Consider the following 16487-nt stretch of genomic DNA (forward strand, 5'->3'; position numbering starts at 1 on the left):
TCATCGACAAAAATGTGTTTAGTCGTCTTCTGATTAAATATTTCCAGCTACGTGTGCACTCTCTCTCTTTTTCATTTTCTCTCTTATCAAATTCTCTCTTTTTCATATTTTAACTGTCATCGATGTCTTTTTACTTTTTGACTTTTATAGCATCACAAATTTACTAAATTTACTTTTTTCGTATTCTCCGGGTTACTGGTTTTGAGAATTTATGGACGTAATTCGTAGAATGTGTTCACTGTTTCAGGGAAACACCAACAGAAAATAGATAAGAGTGGTCTACAATTCAGAGAGTTACCAACTAAAATTGAATTGAATGGACAGAAAACGTGGAAGTTTAGTTCCTGCAATCCATGTGAGTCTTTTGGAGAAATTTGATCATCTTGATTTAAGGACTTTATGATTTTCAGAAAGCAGTTGAGGACAGTCTTCGTGCCAACAGTGTTACTGTAGAAGAGAATGAAACAGAAAGAGAGACGCAGAGAAAGAAAAGAAGGAAGAAGCAAAGAAGTACTAGTTGTGAGTTCTCATTCACAATTTGGATAACTCAAAATCTTAAATGTTTTATTTCAGCTGATGGAGCCGCTCCGTTGAACTCAGCTCCACGACATGTTCAGAAATTTGATTGGAAGGATATGCTCCATTTGGCAGATATTTCTGGGAGAAAGGTTACTAGAAAAGTTGAGAAAACTATACAATATGTCAAGTTTTTAGAGAGGAAATTCTACTGCGAGTCATTCCGGACATGCAACGAGAGCTGGATCTTTGGTGAGTTCTTTGAATTTTCAGTTTCAATGTTTTTCATTTTCAGAAAGGAAAAATCTGGATAGAATGTGGACGAATCCTTGCTTCAGATCTTTCACAGGCCCCAGCAACGGGAGCAACTTCAACAACAAGCCAAGATTCATCTGGACAAGACTATTTTTTTTCAAAACAGAGATATTTTCCTTTTCATACCCTAAACGTAGTCCACCTTTCGACAAAAGTACACTACTGCAGAGATTGTAGTGTATCGCAAAGTGGGGGTACACTGTAGCCTTGAATGGATTCTACTATATACCCAAACCGTGTGTAGTTATGGACCGAATCTCTACAATTGCAAATCAAGTGATTCATTCGGAAAATTTTTTTATATCAATGAAAATACTTTATCAGCTTTTTTATTTCAGCTCACACGTGCCACAACTCTAGCCATTTCCTATGCAAGAATCAAGCGATCACTCGATGAAAACCTTTTGGGACCAGAGGTTTTCCATATGAATCCAAAGAAGAGTGACACGAAATTGTTCAGAACCGTTTGCAAGTAAGTCTATTAAAATGCTTCATATGCTATAAGACTGAAATTCAGAACTCTTCCACCAAGTCTCTCTTGGTTTGGAGCTGTCACCGGACTCTGTAATGCAATTGGCTATTCAAATGGCATTCTACTCTCTCTACAAGGAGTTCGTACCAACTTATGAATCTTGTTCAACTGCTGCGTTCCTGAAGGGAAGAACGGAGTGCATGAGGTTGGATTTTTCATTGTTTTTTCATTATTTCTTAACTGAGTTATATTATAGATCTGCGACCGCTGCAACTCGAACTGCTACACTTGCTATTCTTGAAGAGAATCGCAAAGATGTTCGACAACTTTTGTCCGACTGTTCCAGTCAACACTTCCAACTTGTCAAAGAAGCTTCAATGGGACAAGGCTACGATCGTCATTTGCTCGGTCTCAAAATCACTGCACAACGTTTAAGTCAGCCAATTCCTGACTTCTTCCAAGATCCAGGATACGCCAGAATGGGACATTTCGTTTTGTCTACAAGTACATTGTCTACTGAAACAATTGTATTCGGAGGCTTTGGACCCGTTGTTCCAGATGGATTTGGTATTGGGTATAATGTAGTTGCAAGCAAGTTGGGAGCTGTCATTTCCAGCAATAAGGTGATTTTTGAGTTTATGTTTTCGCAATTCAGAAGTAAAGAAAATCTATTGTCTTATGTAGGAGAACAGCCATATCTTATCAAAATAACAACATCAGTTATCTTATCGATTATCCAATTTTCAGTCAAAACGAGATGCAGCTGCTTTCTCAAACGCTCTTTACAAGACCTTGGATATTCTTCGTGGACATCTTCTCGAGTCGAAGTAAATAAAAACATCGTTATACTTCTTACATGTAATTAGACTGTAAACTACTTATTTATGCCAATTTTTAACGATAAGGTAACAGTTTTTGCTGATTGCCAGTTTTTTTTTTCTAAATCAAACGAGTACGTACATTTTTCCAAAAAAAGGTTTTTACATTGTAATGTTAATTTATGTGATACATTTTTATCAGTCGGGCATACATTGTTTACTTTCTGATTATTTAATGGTGATTCTTACCGCTATGGTCATGCGAGACTGAAAAAGGAAAAGACACGAGAAATACATTAAAAGAAAACTGTTCTTGAAATTGAATTTAACTGTTTCAGGGTAGAATCAACTACTCTAGATATTCTAAAACTGCACGATTGAATCAGAACGAACACAACGACGTCACATTGCGTCTGCCCACCCCTCTATGAGCACTTGACACTACACGGTCTCCTAAAGTCTTCTTGGACATACATACAGTATGTCGTCGTCCGCCACCTCATCGTGTGGTCTTATTGATTGTTCTCCACGTGGTCAGGGCCATGAGAAAAGGAATAGTAGTTTGATTAGATTAATAGTTTTTAACTTTTTCGGAATAAGGACGGTGGAAAATTTAATTGATTAGAACAATCTAGTAAGAAGATTCTTATTCTTTTTCAAATAGGAATATTAGTTTTGAACATTTTCGTGCCAGTTGTTTTGAATTACAATGTTATAAAACCTTAAATCTTTCCAGACTGCGTTTCTCAATTGCTGATGCAGAAACAATGAAGTTGCTTCGGTTACCACTACTTGTTCAAGTTTTTGTTTTCCAACATTTAGGACTGGGTGGTCTTTTCATGCTTTCACTTTGTTCTCAAAAAATGAGAAAGCAGATTAAATCGACATTTTGGGCAAAGTCGACGGGATTGAGTATGACGTTAGATTCATTGAGAGAAGAAGGAACTATTTATTTCGAAGGATTGTTCGAACATTTTAAAGTAATCACTTGGGTCGTTGAGAATCCTGAAACAACTCCACGGGAATCGAGTGTTCTTTTTTTGAAGATGGATACCGATATGGTTTCTTGTGGGTGAGTTGGTAACCTAATCTATCTTCCAAGCCAATTCCATACGTTACTTTCCAGGTTGAGTTTCGATACGGACACAGGTCATCCAACTTTCGACTTTGATGAAGATAATTGGAAATCTGCACCCATTTTGATGTACAACTACATTTCTGACCTGTTCCACACATCTGCTGATATTCAGTTCCTTACGAATACGCGAAGTTTCGAAGATTTGCCAAACATCAAAGTTTTCAAGAATTTCTATCACGAAGGATACCTGTTAGCTGGCTCAAAATTGGATGCATTTGTTGAAACTCATGATATTACGAATTGTGCCGTGATCCTCCCATATATTACAACTGATAATCTATATTCTATCGGATCAATTAAAAGAAAATCCAGTTTACTGAAAATTAAACATTTGCTGGTGTACAAGTCAAAATTTTTAGTTATAAATAATCTACTAAGTTTTCGCGGAAGCCATGCCGTTTTCTTGGAATCATTTTTCAAAAACAACGTTATTATTAAGTTTTTGAATTTATGGATGACTGGCCGTTTTCGGAGACTCGAATATCTTCTTATCACAACTCTTTACACTCCACTCAATCCAGAATATATTTTGGAGAAATTCAATACAATGCCATTCGACGAATCAAGGAGATCAGCGATGTTCATAAATAAATCAGCGTATGTTTCTAGTCTCACTGACTGATTCGAATTTTCCGCTATTTCAGAATGATCGACTTCATTCCTGCTAATTGTAAGCAGCCAGACTGGTCAAAGGGATTTGATATCGAAAGAGAAAAAGACTCCACGTTGGCTACAATTGTTCTGGAAAGAGATCAATTTCATTTCTGTGTTTGGAAAGATCGTTTTCCAAAACAGATTTCCACATCTCCAGATTACAACGGAATTCTAAAACGCTTACGGGGGGGGAAGTTTGTCCCATACAGAAGTACCTTTTATGCATGACATCAATGAGTGAATTCCGAGAAACGGGATTCTCAGAAGACAAAGCGATGGCTTATTGGTTAGGGCGACTTATGAACAGCTTCATTTTCTGATTTTGAAAAATTGAATTCAATCTTAATAATTTATATCATAGAGCGTTTAAACTCTTGCATTTGGAATGTCATTGTATAAAAACTTTGTCTGTGCTGTACTTTTCATGCTTCATACTTTCAACTGTTTTCCATTTTTCTTTATATTATTCACTCTTCATTTGTATTTTTATCGGATCTGTCATAATTTATAGCCTCTATTAAATCCGTGTTTTCATTAACATAAATTTTTCAAAATCTGTTCGTCAGTAACATTCTCAGTTCTCTTTGATTAAATGTTTCATGTTGTTGAGGAGGTTTATAGGATTGGTGAACCAATACCACTTCAATGAGTGAGATATACAGTTACGTAACTAACTAGTTACTTAGGAAACAAGACAACATGTAACACAAACGGTTTATTACTGTACTCGCAAAGGTCGACCACCTTGGTTAGAGGGTAAGTTCACCGTTGTATATTTCAATAAGAAAGTCTACGAGTTGGACGATACAATTTGTTTAAATAATGATGGAGTATTATTCCACGACACATGTGTGGTGGGCGCCATAGCAATCAACACATATCATAACAAAGTATGACCTGATAACAGGATGCATTCGAAAAACGTACTTCTAACTCCTATCCTCGTGAATTTCTTCACCTACACTGTTATGGAATACTTCTTTGGAATAATAGCGGGATACACCAGAAACGCGACTACGCTGATACAGTAACCGAATTGATTTTAACTATAATTGCACCAACCACTAGGTCAACAAATATCTATTTCTACTTGCATTGTTCGAAATTAATTTCAATAGTATCCAGGACAAAACAAGAAGCTACTGTAGCTTCTAAATAGAGAAACAGTTCAACTTCTGGTTGTCATTATTCTCTGAAAAAAGGACTGAAATTAGAGAATAATCAAAGTTGATTTTCTCGATTGTACATTGTTTGAAAGTCTGTCTTTCTGCATCTTCAACCTCTTCAAGTACACTGAAATATGAATTCCAGATTCACTGAATAAAATAAATTAGTCGTTCAGGACTTTCCATAAATTACGATTGAATGTGAGAAGTTGTTTTTATTAGTGGGTGAAAACCGTCCTGGATGTTTAAGTCTGCAGAGATTTTCTTTTACAACCGAATAAATTTGTTTTTAATGTGCCCAAAAAGGTTAAACAGGGAGTTCACCATTCTACCAGTCTCCGTTCCATTGTGGTCCATTTTCGTCTGCAAAGTACAAAATTTTATCATCAAAAACCAAAAAGTGTGTACTCTGTTTCTTTTTTCGTCTTTCTTTTTCAATTTGGTCTCATTCCACTCGATTATTCTTTCTTTTTCCCCCGACTCATTATCAATAATGATCATCGACAAAAATGTGTTTAGTCGTCTTCTGATTAAATATTTCCAGCTACGTGTGCACTCTCTCTCTTTTTCATTTTCTCTCTTATCAAATTCTCTCTTTTTCATATTTTAACTGTCATCGATGTCTTTTTACTTTTTGACTTTTATAGCATCACAAATTTACTTTTTTCGCATTCTCCGGGTTACTGGTTTTGAGAATTTATGGACGTAATTCGTAGAATGTGTTCACTGTTTCAGGGAAACACCAACAGAAAATAGATAAGAGTGGTCTACAATTCAGAGAGTTACCAACTAAAATTGAATTGAATGGACAGAAAACGTGGAAGTTTAGTTCCTGCAGTCCATGTGAGTCTTTTGGAGAAATTTGAACATCTTAATTTAAGGACTTTATGATTTTCAGAAAGCAGTTGAGGACAGTCTTCGTGCCAACAGTGTTACTGTAGAAGAGAATGAAACAGAAAGAGAGACGCAGAGAAAGAAAAGAAGAAAGAAGCAAAGAAGTACTAGTTGTGAGTTCTCATTCACAATTTGGATAACTCAAAATCTTAAATGTTTTATTTCAGCTGATGGAGCCGCTCCGTTGAACTCAGCTCCTCGACATGTTCAGAAATTTGATTGGAAGGATATGCTCCATTTGGCAGATATTTCTGGGAGAAAGGTTACTAGAAAAGTTGAGAAAACTATACAATATGTCAAGTTTTTAGAGAGGAAATTCTACTGCGAGTCATTCCGGACATGCAACGAGAGCTGGATCTTTGGTGAGTTCTTTGAATTTTCAGTTTCAATGTTTTTCATTTTCAGAAAGGAAAAAACTGGATAGAATGTCGTTTAAAAATGAGACAATGTTCATATTTCGTCCCTTCTCAACGCTTTTCGGAACGATGTGGATGTGGAAAAGAAAAATCGAAACATCCAGAAGCAGTAATTGAGAGAAGTCAAGGAAAAGGTCATCCGGTTAACCATTTGACACTGCCTGGAATCCAAGAAGTTGATACAACTGATGTTGATGGAGATGAAAATGAAGTGAGTTATCTTTTGAAAAAAATACACTTATGTGAATCCTTGATAAGAAAGTTGTAAATAGAAAATAAAGAGAAAACATTTTCAGGTGAATCTTTCTCCCGGTCGGTGGTCTATTCAATCTCATACAGAAGTTATTCCAACTGATTCTTATGGAAATATTGTCTTTGAAGGTAAACAAATGAATTCGAAAAGAGAATAAAACATATTCGTTTCAGGAACCGCCCATCATGCTCAATATGCTCGTGTCAGTTTTGACTCTGATCCTAGAGATATTGTCCATTTAATGATGAAAGTTTGGAAATTGAAACCACCGAAGTTGATCATAACAATCAATGGAGGACTGACTAAGTTCGAGTTAGTTTCTGACAGAAATAGAAAGAAAAAGATGGAAAAGTTCCCGAAATAATAATTGGAAATGATCTTTCGTTCTGATTTAATCTTGCTTAAACACCTACTGAACACGATATAAGACTATAAGCTTTTCCGTTTTCAGTACTTTCTCCCTTCCAGAAATTTCTTTTTGATACTTCAAACTGATAAGTTAACCTTTTTGACGTCACCAAAAATGCCACAATTCTCTCCGAGGTGGTTGGTTTTTCGATGATAAAATTTGACCGTGTAGTGATATCAGAAGAAATGGAAGCATAATGACAAAAATTGGGTGAGGATGATAAGAGAATTTGCAGTCTGCAACCGAAATTGGCAAGAACGTTCCGAAAAGGAATCATGAAAATAGCAAAGTCCACAGATGCATGGATCATCACTTCTGGGTTGGATGAAGGCGTCGTGAGGCATTTGGATTCTGCGTTGCATGGTTAGAATATTCGGAGAAAAGGAAATATATTCAGAAATGAAATTTCAGATCAAGGAACACATCACGCAGCGAAGAAACACGTGGCAATTGGAATCGCTTCGTGGGGAATGTTGAAGCAGAGAAATCGTTTCGTTGGAAAGGATTCAACAGTGACTTATGCGACGAATGTATTCAATAATACAAGACTGAAAGAACTCAATGATAATCATTCGTACTTCTTGTTTTCGGACAATGGAACTGTTAATCGGTATTGCAGGAGTTTCAGAAATAAATATTACAACAAGGAATTTCAGATATGGTGCTGAAATCATTCTCCGTAAACGATTAGAAGCATATCTGGCTCAGGGAGACAAGAAAAGAAGTGCAATTCCATTGATTTGTGTCGTGTTGGAAGGAGGAGCATTCACGATTAAAATGGTTCATGATTATGTCATGACGTAAGTATTCATAACTGACATTGTTCATTTCAAGTTTCCAGTGTTCCACGTATTCCTGTAATAATTTGTGATGGCAGTGGAAGAGCTTCCGATATTCTTGCTTTCGCACATCAAACTGTTTCTCAGAATGGGTATTTTTGTTATAACTTTAATGATTTCAGCACGTTTTATTTCAGATTTTTGTCCGATAATATCAGAAACCAATTGGTGAATATTGTTCGACGAATCTTTGGATACGATCCGAAAACTGCTCAAAAATTGATAAAACAGATTGTGGAATGTACAACAAACAAGACTTTGGTAAGATTTCTGAGAATTTAATCTGATATCGGAAGTGAATGTTCTAGATGACAGTATTCCGTTTCGGTGAATCATCTCGAGAAGATTTGGATCATGCAATCATGTCATGTCTTCTGAAAGGTCAAAATCTCTCTCCACCAGAACAACTTCAATTGGCTCTCGCATGGAATAGAGCTGATATCGCAAGAACTGAAATATTCGCAAATGGAACAGAATGGACAACGCAAGATTTGCATAACGCAATGATTGAAGCACTTTCAAATGATCGTATCGACTTCGTTCATTTACTTCTCGAAAACGGAGTTTCAATGCAGAAATTCTTGACGTACGGACGGTTGGAGCATCTTTACAATACAGAGAAAGGACCACAGAACACGTTGAGAACAAACCTTTTAGTTGATTCGAAACATCATATCAAGCTGGTTGAAATTGGAAGATTGGTGGAGGATTTGATGGGAAATCTGTACAAATCAAACTATACAAAAGAAGAATTCAAGAATCAATACTTTTTATTCAACAATCGGAAACAGGTCGGTTTTAGGTTTGGAACTGAGCTGACCTCTTTTTATATTTTAGTTCGGAAAACGCGTTGCTAACGGTAATGGAGGTCGAAACGACGTCGTCGGACCATCTGGAGATGCTGGAAGAGAACGAATGTCATCAATGCAAATCAGCTTGATTAATAATGCAAGAAACTCTATTATCTCTCTTTTTGGAGGAGCTGGAAGAAAGAAGGATTCAGATGATGGTGGGGTTTAGATGAAATTGAAACACAATTGTTTTATTTCAGAAGATGAGTTTTCGAATCTGGAAGAAGAGGCGAATATGGACTTCACATTCCGTTATCCGTACAGTGATTTAATGATTTGGGCGGTGTTGACAAAAAGACAAAAAATGGCAAAATTGATGTGGACTCATGGAGAGGAGGGAATGGCGAAAGTAGGCTCAAAAATTGGTCAATTTTTCAAAAAAAGGGTTTTCAGGCATTAGTTGCTAGCCGTTTGTACATGTCATTAGCAAAAACAGCTTCGTTGGCGACTGGAGAAATTGGATTGAGTCAAGATTTCACAGAGTTTAGCGAGTGAGTTTCAGTCATTAAATTGGTATATTCAACTTTTGAAAACATGCAGACAATTCTCTGAGTTAGCCGTAGAAGTTTTGGAATACTGCACTAAACACGGACGAGATCAAACTCTTCGTTTACTGACATGCGAATTGACAAATTGGGGAGATGAAACATGTCTCTCGCTGGCTGCAAATAATGGACACAGGAAGTTTTTAGCCCATCCATGGTAAGTTTTCTGTCTAGAATATTCGAAAGACTTTCTCCAGTTTCAGTTGTCAAATGCTTCTTTCTGATCTTTGGCAAGGTGGTCTTCTCATGAAAAATAATCAGAATTCGAAAGTATTGGCCTGTTTGACAGTCCCTCCACTCATATTTCTGCTGGGATTCAAAACGAAAGAACAGTTGATGCTTCAACCAAAAACTGCAGCAGAACATGACGAAGAAATGTCAGATTCTGAAATGAGTGCTGAAGAAACAGAGTCTTCAACTGATACTTCATCAGATTCGGATGATTCTGATAATGAAGGAGATAAAGGAAGAGCTCAGAGTCTCGGAGCAGATCAGCCATTGAGTATTCAAAGAGTTCGTTTAGAAATAGAATCAGAAGGGGATTAATTGAAATTTCAGCTTGTCCGTGATAAATTGAACTTCTCTGAAAAAAAGAAAAACGAAATGGGAATCAGTCGAATCGTAGTGGCTCCTCCTATTGTCACCGGAAGAAATCGTTCCAGAACCATGTCGATAAAGAAATCGAAGAAGAATGTGATTAAACCGCCGGCGTGTTTGAAGATTGAAACATCAGATGACGATGAACATGAACAGAAAAAAGCTACGGAAATGTGTAAGTCCAGTTCAACTTAGCAGATTGATTGAAGTAGAACACTTCAGATATCAACAGAACAGCAAAACGTGGATCCGTAGCTATTGCTTTGAATCATGATGATATGTATATGGATCCAAGTGAGGACATGGAAACAGAAGCTCGATTGAAATCATCGAGAGAATACTCTACTTCTCGAAATGAAACAGTCCATGTCTATACGGTTCGTGTTCTTTTCTCACTAGAATCACATCGTCTATATTTTCAGCAACGTCCGTTGTCATGGAAAAAGAAAATAATGGAGTTTTACAAAGCTCCAATCACAACTTATTGGTTATGGTTCTTCGCTTTCGTTCTATTTTTAATTTTACTAACTTATAATTTACTGGTAAAAACTCAAAGGTAGTTCGATTTGATCTCGAAACAAAATGATAATAATTTGAATTTTCAGAGTTGCAAGTTGGTCGGAGTGGTATGTATTTGCTTATATCTTCGTCTGGACACTGGAAATGGGTCGGAAAGTAGTGTCAACTATAATGATGGATACATCTAAACCAGTTCTAAAACAACTACGAGTTTTCTTTTTTCAATATCGAAATGGACTGTTGGCATTCGGATTATTGACTTATTTGATTGCATATTTTATTCGATTGAGTCCCACTACAAAGTAAAAGATACAATAGTTTCAGATAGATATTAATATTTTAATATTTCAGAACACTTGGAAGAATTCTAATAATCTGTAATTCTGTTATTTGGTCTCTCAAATTAGTTGATTATTTATCAGTTCTACAAGGCCTCGGACCCTACATCAATATTGTTGCAGAAATGGTAATTTTCCCTGCTTCCATTTCTCCAAAATGCAATATTTTCCAGATTCCATCAATGATTCCTCTATGTGTTCTTGTGTTTATCACTCTATATTCATTCGGTTTACTCCGTCAAAGTATAACATATCCGTACGAGGATTGGCACTGGATTCTTGTCCGAAACATCTTCTTGCAACCATATTTCATGCTTTACGGAGAAGTTTATGCAGCTGAAATCGACACTTGTGGAGATGAGATCTGGCATACTCACGAGGATGAAAATATTCCGATTAGCATGTTGAATGTAACTCGTAAGTTGTTGATTCTCAGAGATATTTGATTGAATTATTCCATTTTCAGACGAGACATGTGTTCCTGGATATTGGATTGCTCCAGTCGGTCTCACTGTGTTCATGTTGGCTACTAATGTTCTTCTAATGAATGTAATGGTTGCCGGATGCACTTATATTTTCGAAAAGCACATTGAATCGACTCGTGAAATTTTCCTATTCGAAAGATACGGACAAGTAATGGAATATGAATCAACTCCGTGGCTTCCTCCTCCGTTTACAATAATTTATCACATCATTTGGGTCATTAAACTTATAAGATACAGTAGTAGAATGTTTGAAAGAAAGAATCTATTCGATCAGAGTTTGAGTAAGTTTAGAAAGTGGATGAATGGAAGAGAAAGTGAATATTTCAGAACTATTCCTCTCACCGGATGAAATGGAAAAAGTACATACATTCGAGGAAGAAAGTGTGGAGGATATGAAACGAGAAACAGAAAAGAAGAATCTGAGTTCGAATGACGAGAGAATTCATCGAACTGCAGAGAGAACTGACGTCATTTTACATAGAGTTGCTCATTTGACACAAATGGAATTCTCGTTGAAAGAAGAGATCAGAGAGTTGGAACACAAAATGAAGACGATGGATACAAGACATGTTAGTTCACATGAACTAGAAATATATTTTTCAAAATTTCAGAAAGATCAAATGAACATAATGTTAGACATGAGCAAGAAATTGAACAAGTTTGTAAGTGGAAAATATAAACGTGGATCATTTGGAGGAAGTGGAAGTGATGGAGGAGGTGGAAATGTATCATCAGATCACTCCCCGATTGAAAAAAAGAACCGTTTGCCAATGGTAAGACACCTATCTTCTTCTTTTCCTTATAGCAGATAACACTCAGAATAGAAAAATGAGCAATACATTTCTCTTTTAGATAACAATCGACGGTCCAACTCCGATCAATTCAAGAAGATCATCAGGTCAATATTTGAAAAGAGATTCACTTCAGATGAAGAAAAAATCAATGGAACAATCAAAGATCCCCTCGATTCAGTTAGAAGTTTCCGACGGTGTGTTGTTTGAAAATACTTCCAAATAAACTTTTTTTTCAGTCACAGAACATGAAGACGACGATAACGAATCTGCGGTTGAATACGTGGAATACAGTATTCCAGTACCTCAAATGAGAGTTCGTCATGTCACGGATAGTGATAAATCAGATCTTTCAGAAGATGATTTGTTGACGAGAGAAGTTGAACCACCCACTAGCATGAAGTAAGTTCTTGTGAGAAATGAAAGAATACTGATCAAATGAGTTTTCCCATTTCAGTTTGCCTCGTGGACCACGTCGTCATGCTCTCTACTCCACAATTGCAGATGCAATTGAAACGGAAGATGATTACTATGCTGTATGTCCCACTCTTGCCCCACTCTCGACTAAAAACCAAATATTTTCAGGACAGCCCAGTTCCTATGCCTATGACTCCAATTCAACCAGACGATGGCTCATATTTCGGAGAGACGGTGAATTTCTTTTATTCGAAAAGTGTTAATATTGATTTTCAGGATTCGAGATACCCGAGAGATGAAAGTGATTTCGAGTAGTAGATCAAATTTATTATTTCTCATTTTATTTATTGTTTTGTAACTATTTCTAGTATTTGAGAGCTCTGTTTTTTCATTTGCCAATTTTCAAAGTTTCAATTGTCTTTGTACATAACTGCAAGTTCCCTATCTTTCTTTTTTATGAAATAAAGCGGAAAATTTTCGAAAATTTCATCAACATTATATGCTGATAAGAAACAAAGAATTGTTTCAAATGTATAGAAGAAACTGATGACAGAAACATTTGACAGTTTCATCAATTGAATCAAACAGGGGATTGGTCACTCCGTCGTCATGAGAAAAACTATAACCTGCATGTTCCGTTGTGTACTACTTCTTCCTCATAAAAAGTGTTATCACTATAAACTGAAAACATATTATTCTTCAATACCTTGTCAATATTTTTTAGAGTGAATGAGTGTGCAGAACAAATATGCAGGTCGACACTTGAAAATGAAGCTAACAGCCGTGTAGCTTGGAACTCGGATGAATTTTAAGTGAACGGGGTGATCAACCCTCAGATGATAAAGAAAATAAAAGAAAACCATAATTGAAGACACTATGAACTTGGATTTTTGGAGAAACATTGAAATTAAGAAAAACTATTTTCAGAGATAATATTGTTTTCTAAACTAGAAATAAAAATGACTTATCGAAATCAAAAACTTCCAAAATCTAAATGTTGTGATGTCAATTTTGTATTCCTTATTTGTGAGAGTTAAATGCACACTGATAAAAAATATTCAAATGATAAGAATAAGCAAAATGAATTTCAGTCATTCAATTTTTTTTGCTCACCTGTATTTCCCTTCGATAACTTTTCTCTAACAATGGTTTATTTGCTGAAGCTAAAAAACGAAACTTGAGAAATCAAATGAGTCATCAAAAGATCAACAGAGAACCATTGGTAGTGGAACTGATCACAATTCTCATATATTTATTTATTTTTTCTTAGAATCATTTCATCTCATCAAATATGTTACAGAACACAGCCTACGGACTTGGAGATTTTCTCCATATAAATAATTGAAAAAAGCAAAAAAAAAAATGGTCTCGAAGTTAGCTTTTTCTCTTCTTTTCTGTAGCTTAGCAGCTGAAAGAATCAGTGTTTCAGGAACAGAAAAGAAGAAATTTGGTTCGTAATGTAGAGTGTTCATAATAATTGAAGAGAGTTTCAGATCCAAATGACTGTTATGAACCAGGAACAATATTCGAAGAAAATGAGAAAAATTTGGGATTTTGCCCATGTAAATATGGATATTTTGGACCAGAATGTTTCGATATTTTCGATTGTGTTCTTGGAGAATTAAGAATTGAAAAGTAGGTTATCTCCTGGGTTTCCCTTCTTCAGTTTCATTTTCTCAGTTGTACGAGAGAAATTCAAAATGATTACGATCTTCAATGGAGATGTGCTGCTTCGAATGTGGATATTGTGAAGGTTAGTAGGAGTCATTTCATTCAAAAAACTGTAAAATGTTCTTTGAGATTTGTACTTGTCCAGATGGATTCAGAGGAGAAACTTGTGAATATATAATGGAAAACACATTGTCTACATACTGGAAGACAGTCAGTCAATCCCAAAGATACTTCGAAGTCATTTACAATAAATCAGACTCTTTTCTGAAAATAACTGGATCAAAAGTGGGCCAAACTGTAAGTTTTTTGATGTCGTGGAGTATCGAATACTTTCGTTTTTCTTATCAATATAGTTGTCAAATGATGTAGGACACATCAGTTGTAACATTTATTTCAGAACAGAAACGAATTGTGAAATAAGAAAGAAATGTCAACGAAAATAAAGAAATTTCAGATCATTGAGTACCGTCGACTGATAATGTTCGTGATATTTGTTTTGATTTTGGAAGTTGCATGGAGGTACACGAAGAGACAAGAAGAACAAAAAGAGCAACTGGAATTGGATTGTCAATTAGCAGAGAAAAATAAGAAAGTTCATTTGGATAATTTCAAAAACAGAATTACTTATTTTCCATTGAATATTCACCCAAGAAGTCTGGTAATATTACTTATCCTTTTTCATCCGAATTATTGTTTTCTTTTAGGAAGAAGCAGACGAATTACCTGTCAAAAAGACGATTGAAATGGATTCAATCTCTCAATTCTCTGAAATTTCGGAGATTTCCGAAGATGTTGTGGTAGAAGAAAACACACCGAAAGTTTACAGACCGCATCTTCACATTTAAAATTATACTGAATATAAAAAAGAGAAACGTTGGTCTGTGTAACCTGAAATTTTTTATATATTCAAGTTAAATTGTTCTTTCTGTTTTGCATAAATTGTTAGGTCTTTTAGTTTTCAAAATGGCACTTACAAACAGCTCACTTGTGATGGAATTATTTGAATCTCTCCAGAGCGGAAACTCTGACTGTTCCTGGAAAATAAATAATGTCCTGTTATATGAACGTCTGAAGTTCAAATGAATTATGGGGCATGACTTGAACCGATATGATTTAACACTTCTTAAAAAAAACTATCAATCTCTGAAATCCCACGCAAATAAAAGAAACCATTTCAATGTATTCATTGAGAGGTGTTCTCTGCAAAAGAAAATGCCTTATTTAATAGAAAACAGATCAGAATTATACGTCAAAATACTATTTGAAACCCCACAAAATGACAAACGGAACTACTTTCCTCTTCATAATTTTTCTCCAACTATTTATTTTATTCACTTTACAACTGCACCCAAACAAATTTCAACTCAAAAAGTGAGATTTTTGATCTGTGGAGCAAAAAGAGCACGATTTTTGAAGTCTTCATATTCGAAGAAAGAAAAGTTGAGAATATGGAAAAGTCCAAGTATTTTGGGTTAAAACAGAACACGTCAACTATACTCAAGGGGCATTTTTATGTCACTAACTCTCGCGACTTTACACAGAAATTTCAAAAAGCAAAAATATGAAAAAGGAAGTTGGAAGAGGAGAACAAAGAAGAGAAACAAAGACTCAGATATGAGGATTCTCGAGGATTCTAGACATTCTGTTCGAGCGAGTTTACGAGTTTTAATATGGAGAACGGTAACAAATACTTTTTTTCAATTCGTTTGCTCCAGTCGCCCTGTTTCCAACGAACAGAATTATCGAATACCATTGTATCAGTCTCACAAATAATTGTTTTTTCTCTTACTTTTAATAAATTACTTCAAAAAAGTCTCGGTATTACTGGTCTGAAATTAGTCTTTGATATTTCTCCGCCACGTGGTCGGGCTGGAATGATCTCGGCGAGAACTAAGACATAGCTCATTGTGTCAGACAGTTCCTTGACAGTATCATTTTCTCACCTAACCTATCTTGTTATAAGCTATCTGAAGATAAGAATAATTGATGAGTCGTGGTATCTAATTACTATTTTCATGCAAAATAAACTATCTCCTGATTTCCTCGAACATCTTCAAAAATTCGTCTACCGATTTTGTACTTTTCGAGACCACTCAATCTCTGAGCATTCATCGTTCAAATTCTTCCACAGATTCTTTTACAACTTCACAGTTTCTCCTCAACTCTCAACTCTTTTCTTCTCTTCTTTTTTCTCTTTATCCCATAACTTTTCCTTGTTTTTTCCTTCGTTCTCTTTTTCTTCCATTCCCGTCTTCTTTAGACATGATGAATTTGTTGTAATCCATTTGAAAAACGAAAGAAAAAGAAAAAAAAGTGAGATATATTTTTTGCAGCCTTACCGATTCCCTTGAGAACTTTCCAAGGTTATGATTTATTTTTCCTG

General features: G+C 35.6%; 3 protein-coding genes across 3 annotated transcripts; all 3 read left to right on the plus strand.

The window, feature by feature from the left end:
• Nucleotides 1–316: 316 nt before the first annotated feature.
• On the plus strand, nucleotides 317–4141 carry GCK72_014075 (uncharacterized protein; the record flags this gene model as incomplete). Its single annotated transcript, XM_053730127.1, has 12 exons — nucleotides 317–355; nucleotides 411–519; nucleotides 574–668; nucleotides 715–768; nucleotides 1170–1272; nucleotides 1349–1508; nucleotides 1560–1926; nucleotides 2051–2130; nucleotides 2858–3193; nucleotides 3248–3506; nucleotides 3699–3856; nucleotides 3904–4141. 12 exons carry the CDS (start codon nucleotides 317–319, stop codon nucleotides 4139–4141), a joined length of 1998 nt encoding a protein of 665 aa, XP_053584899.1.
• Nucleotides 4142–5883: 1742 nt separating this feature from the next.
• Nucleotides 5884–12748, plus strand: GCK72_014076 (uncharacterized protein; the record flags this gene model as incomplete). Its single annotated transcript, XM_053730128.1, has 31 exons — nucleotides 5884–5922; nucleotides 5978–6086; nucleotides 6141–6235; nucleotides 6282–6335; nucleotides 6379–6600; nucleotides 6686–6770; nucleotides 6816–6954; nucleotides 7287–7414; nucleotides 7463–7661; nucleotides 7708–7851; nucleotides 8028–8151; nucleotides 8199–8681; nucleotides 8728–8899; nucleotides 8942–9090; nucleotides 9135–9232; nucleotides 9282–9443; nucleotides 9490–9799; nucleotides 9845–10058; nucleotides 10106–10260; nucleotides 10306–10439; nucleotides 10489–10704; nucleotides 10754–10868; nucleotides 10914–11157; nucleotides 11207–11506; nucleotides 11553–11794; nucleotides 11837–11998; nucleotides 12078–12213; nucleotides 12256–12418; nucleotides 12474–12552; nucleotides 12602–12667; nucleotides 12710–12748. 31 exons carry the CDS (start codon nucleotides 5884–5886, stop codon nucleotides 12746–12748), a joined length of 4977 nt encoding a protein of 1658 aa, XP_053584900.1.
• A 1047-nt stretch (nucleotides 12749–13795) lies between these two features.
• On the plus strand, nucleotides 13796–14949 carry GCK72_014077 (uncharacterized protein; the record flags this gene model as incomplete). The annotated part of the gene is made up of 6 exons (XM_003107932.2): nucleotides 13796–13883; nucleotides 13927–14068; nucleotides 14114–14186; nucleotides 14234–14401; nucleotides 14559–14762; nucleotides 14809–14949. 6 exons carry the CDS (start codon nucleotides 13796–13798, stop codon nucleotides 14947–14949), a joined length of 816 nt encoding a protein of 271 aa, XP_003107980.2.
• Between the last annotated feature and the right edge of the window lie 1538 nt (nucleotides 14950–16487).

The sequence above is a fragment of the Caenorhabditis remanei genome, chromosome IV, assembly GCF_010183535.1.
Source record: "Caenorhabditis remanei strain PX506 chromosome IV, whole genome shotgun sequence".
Classification (NCBI taxonomy): domain Eukaryota; kingdom Metazoa; phylum Nematoda; class Chromadorea; order Rhabditida; family Rhabditidae; genus Caenorhabditis; species Caenorhabditis remanei.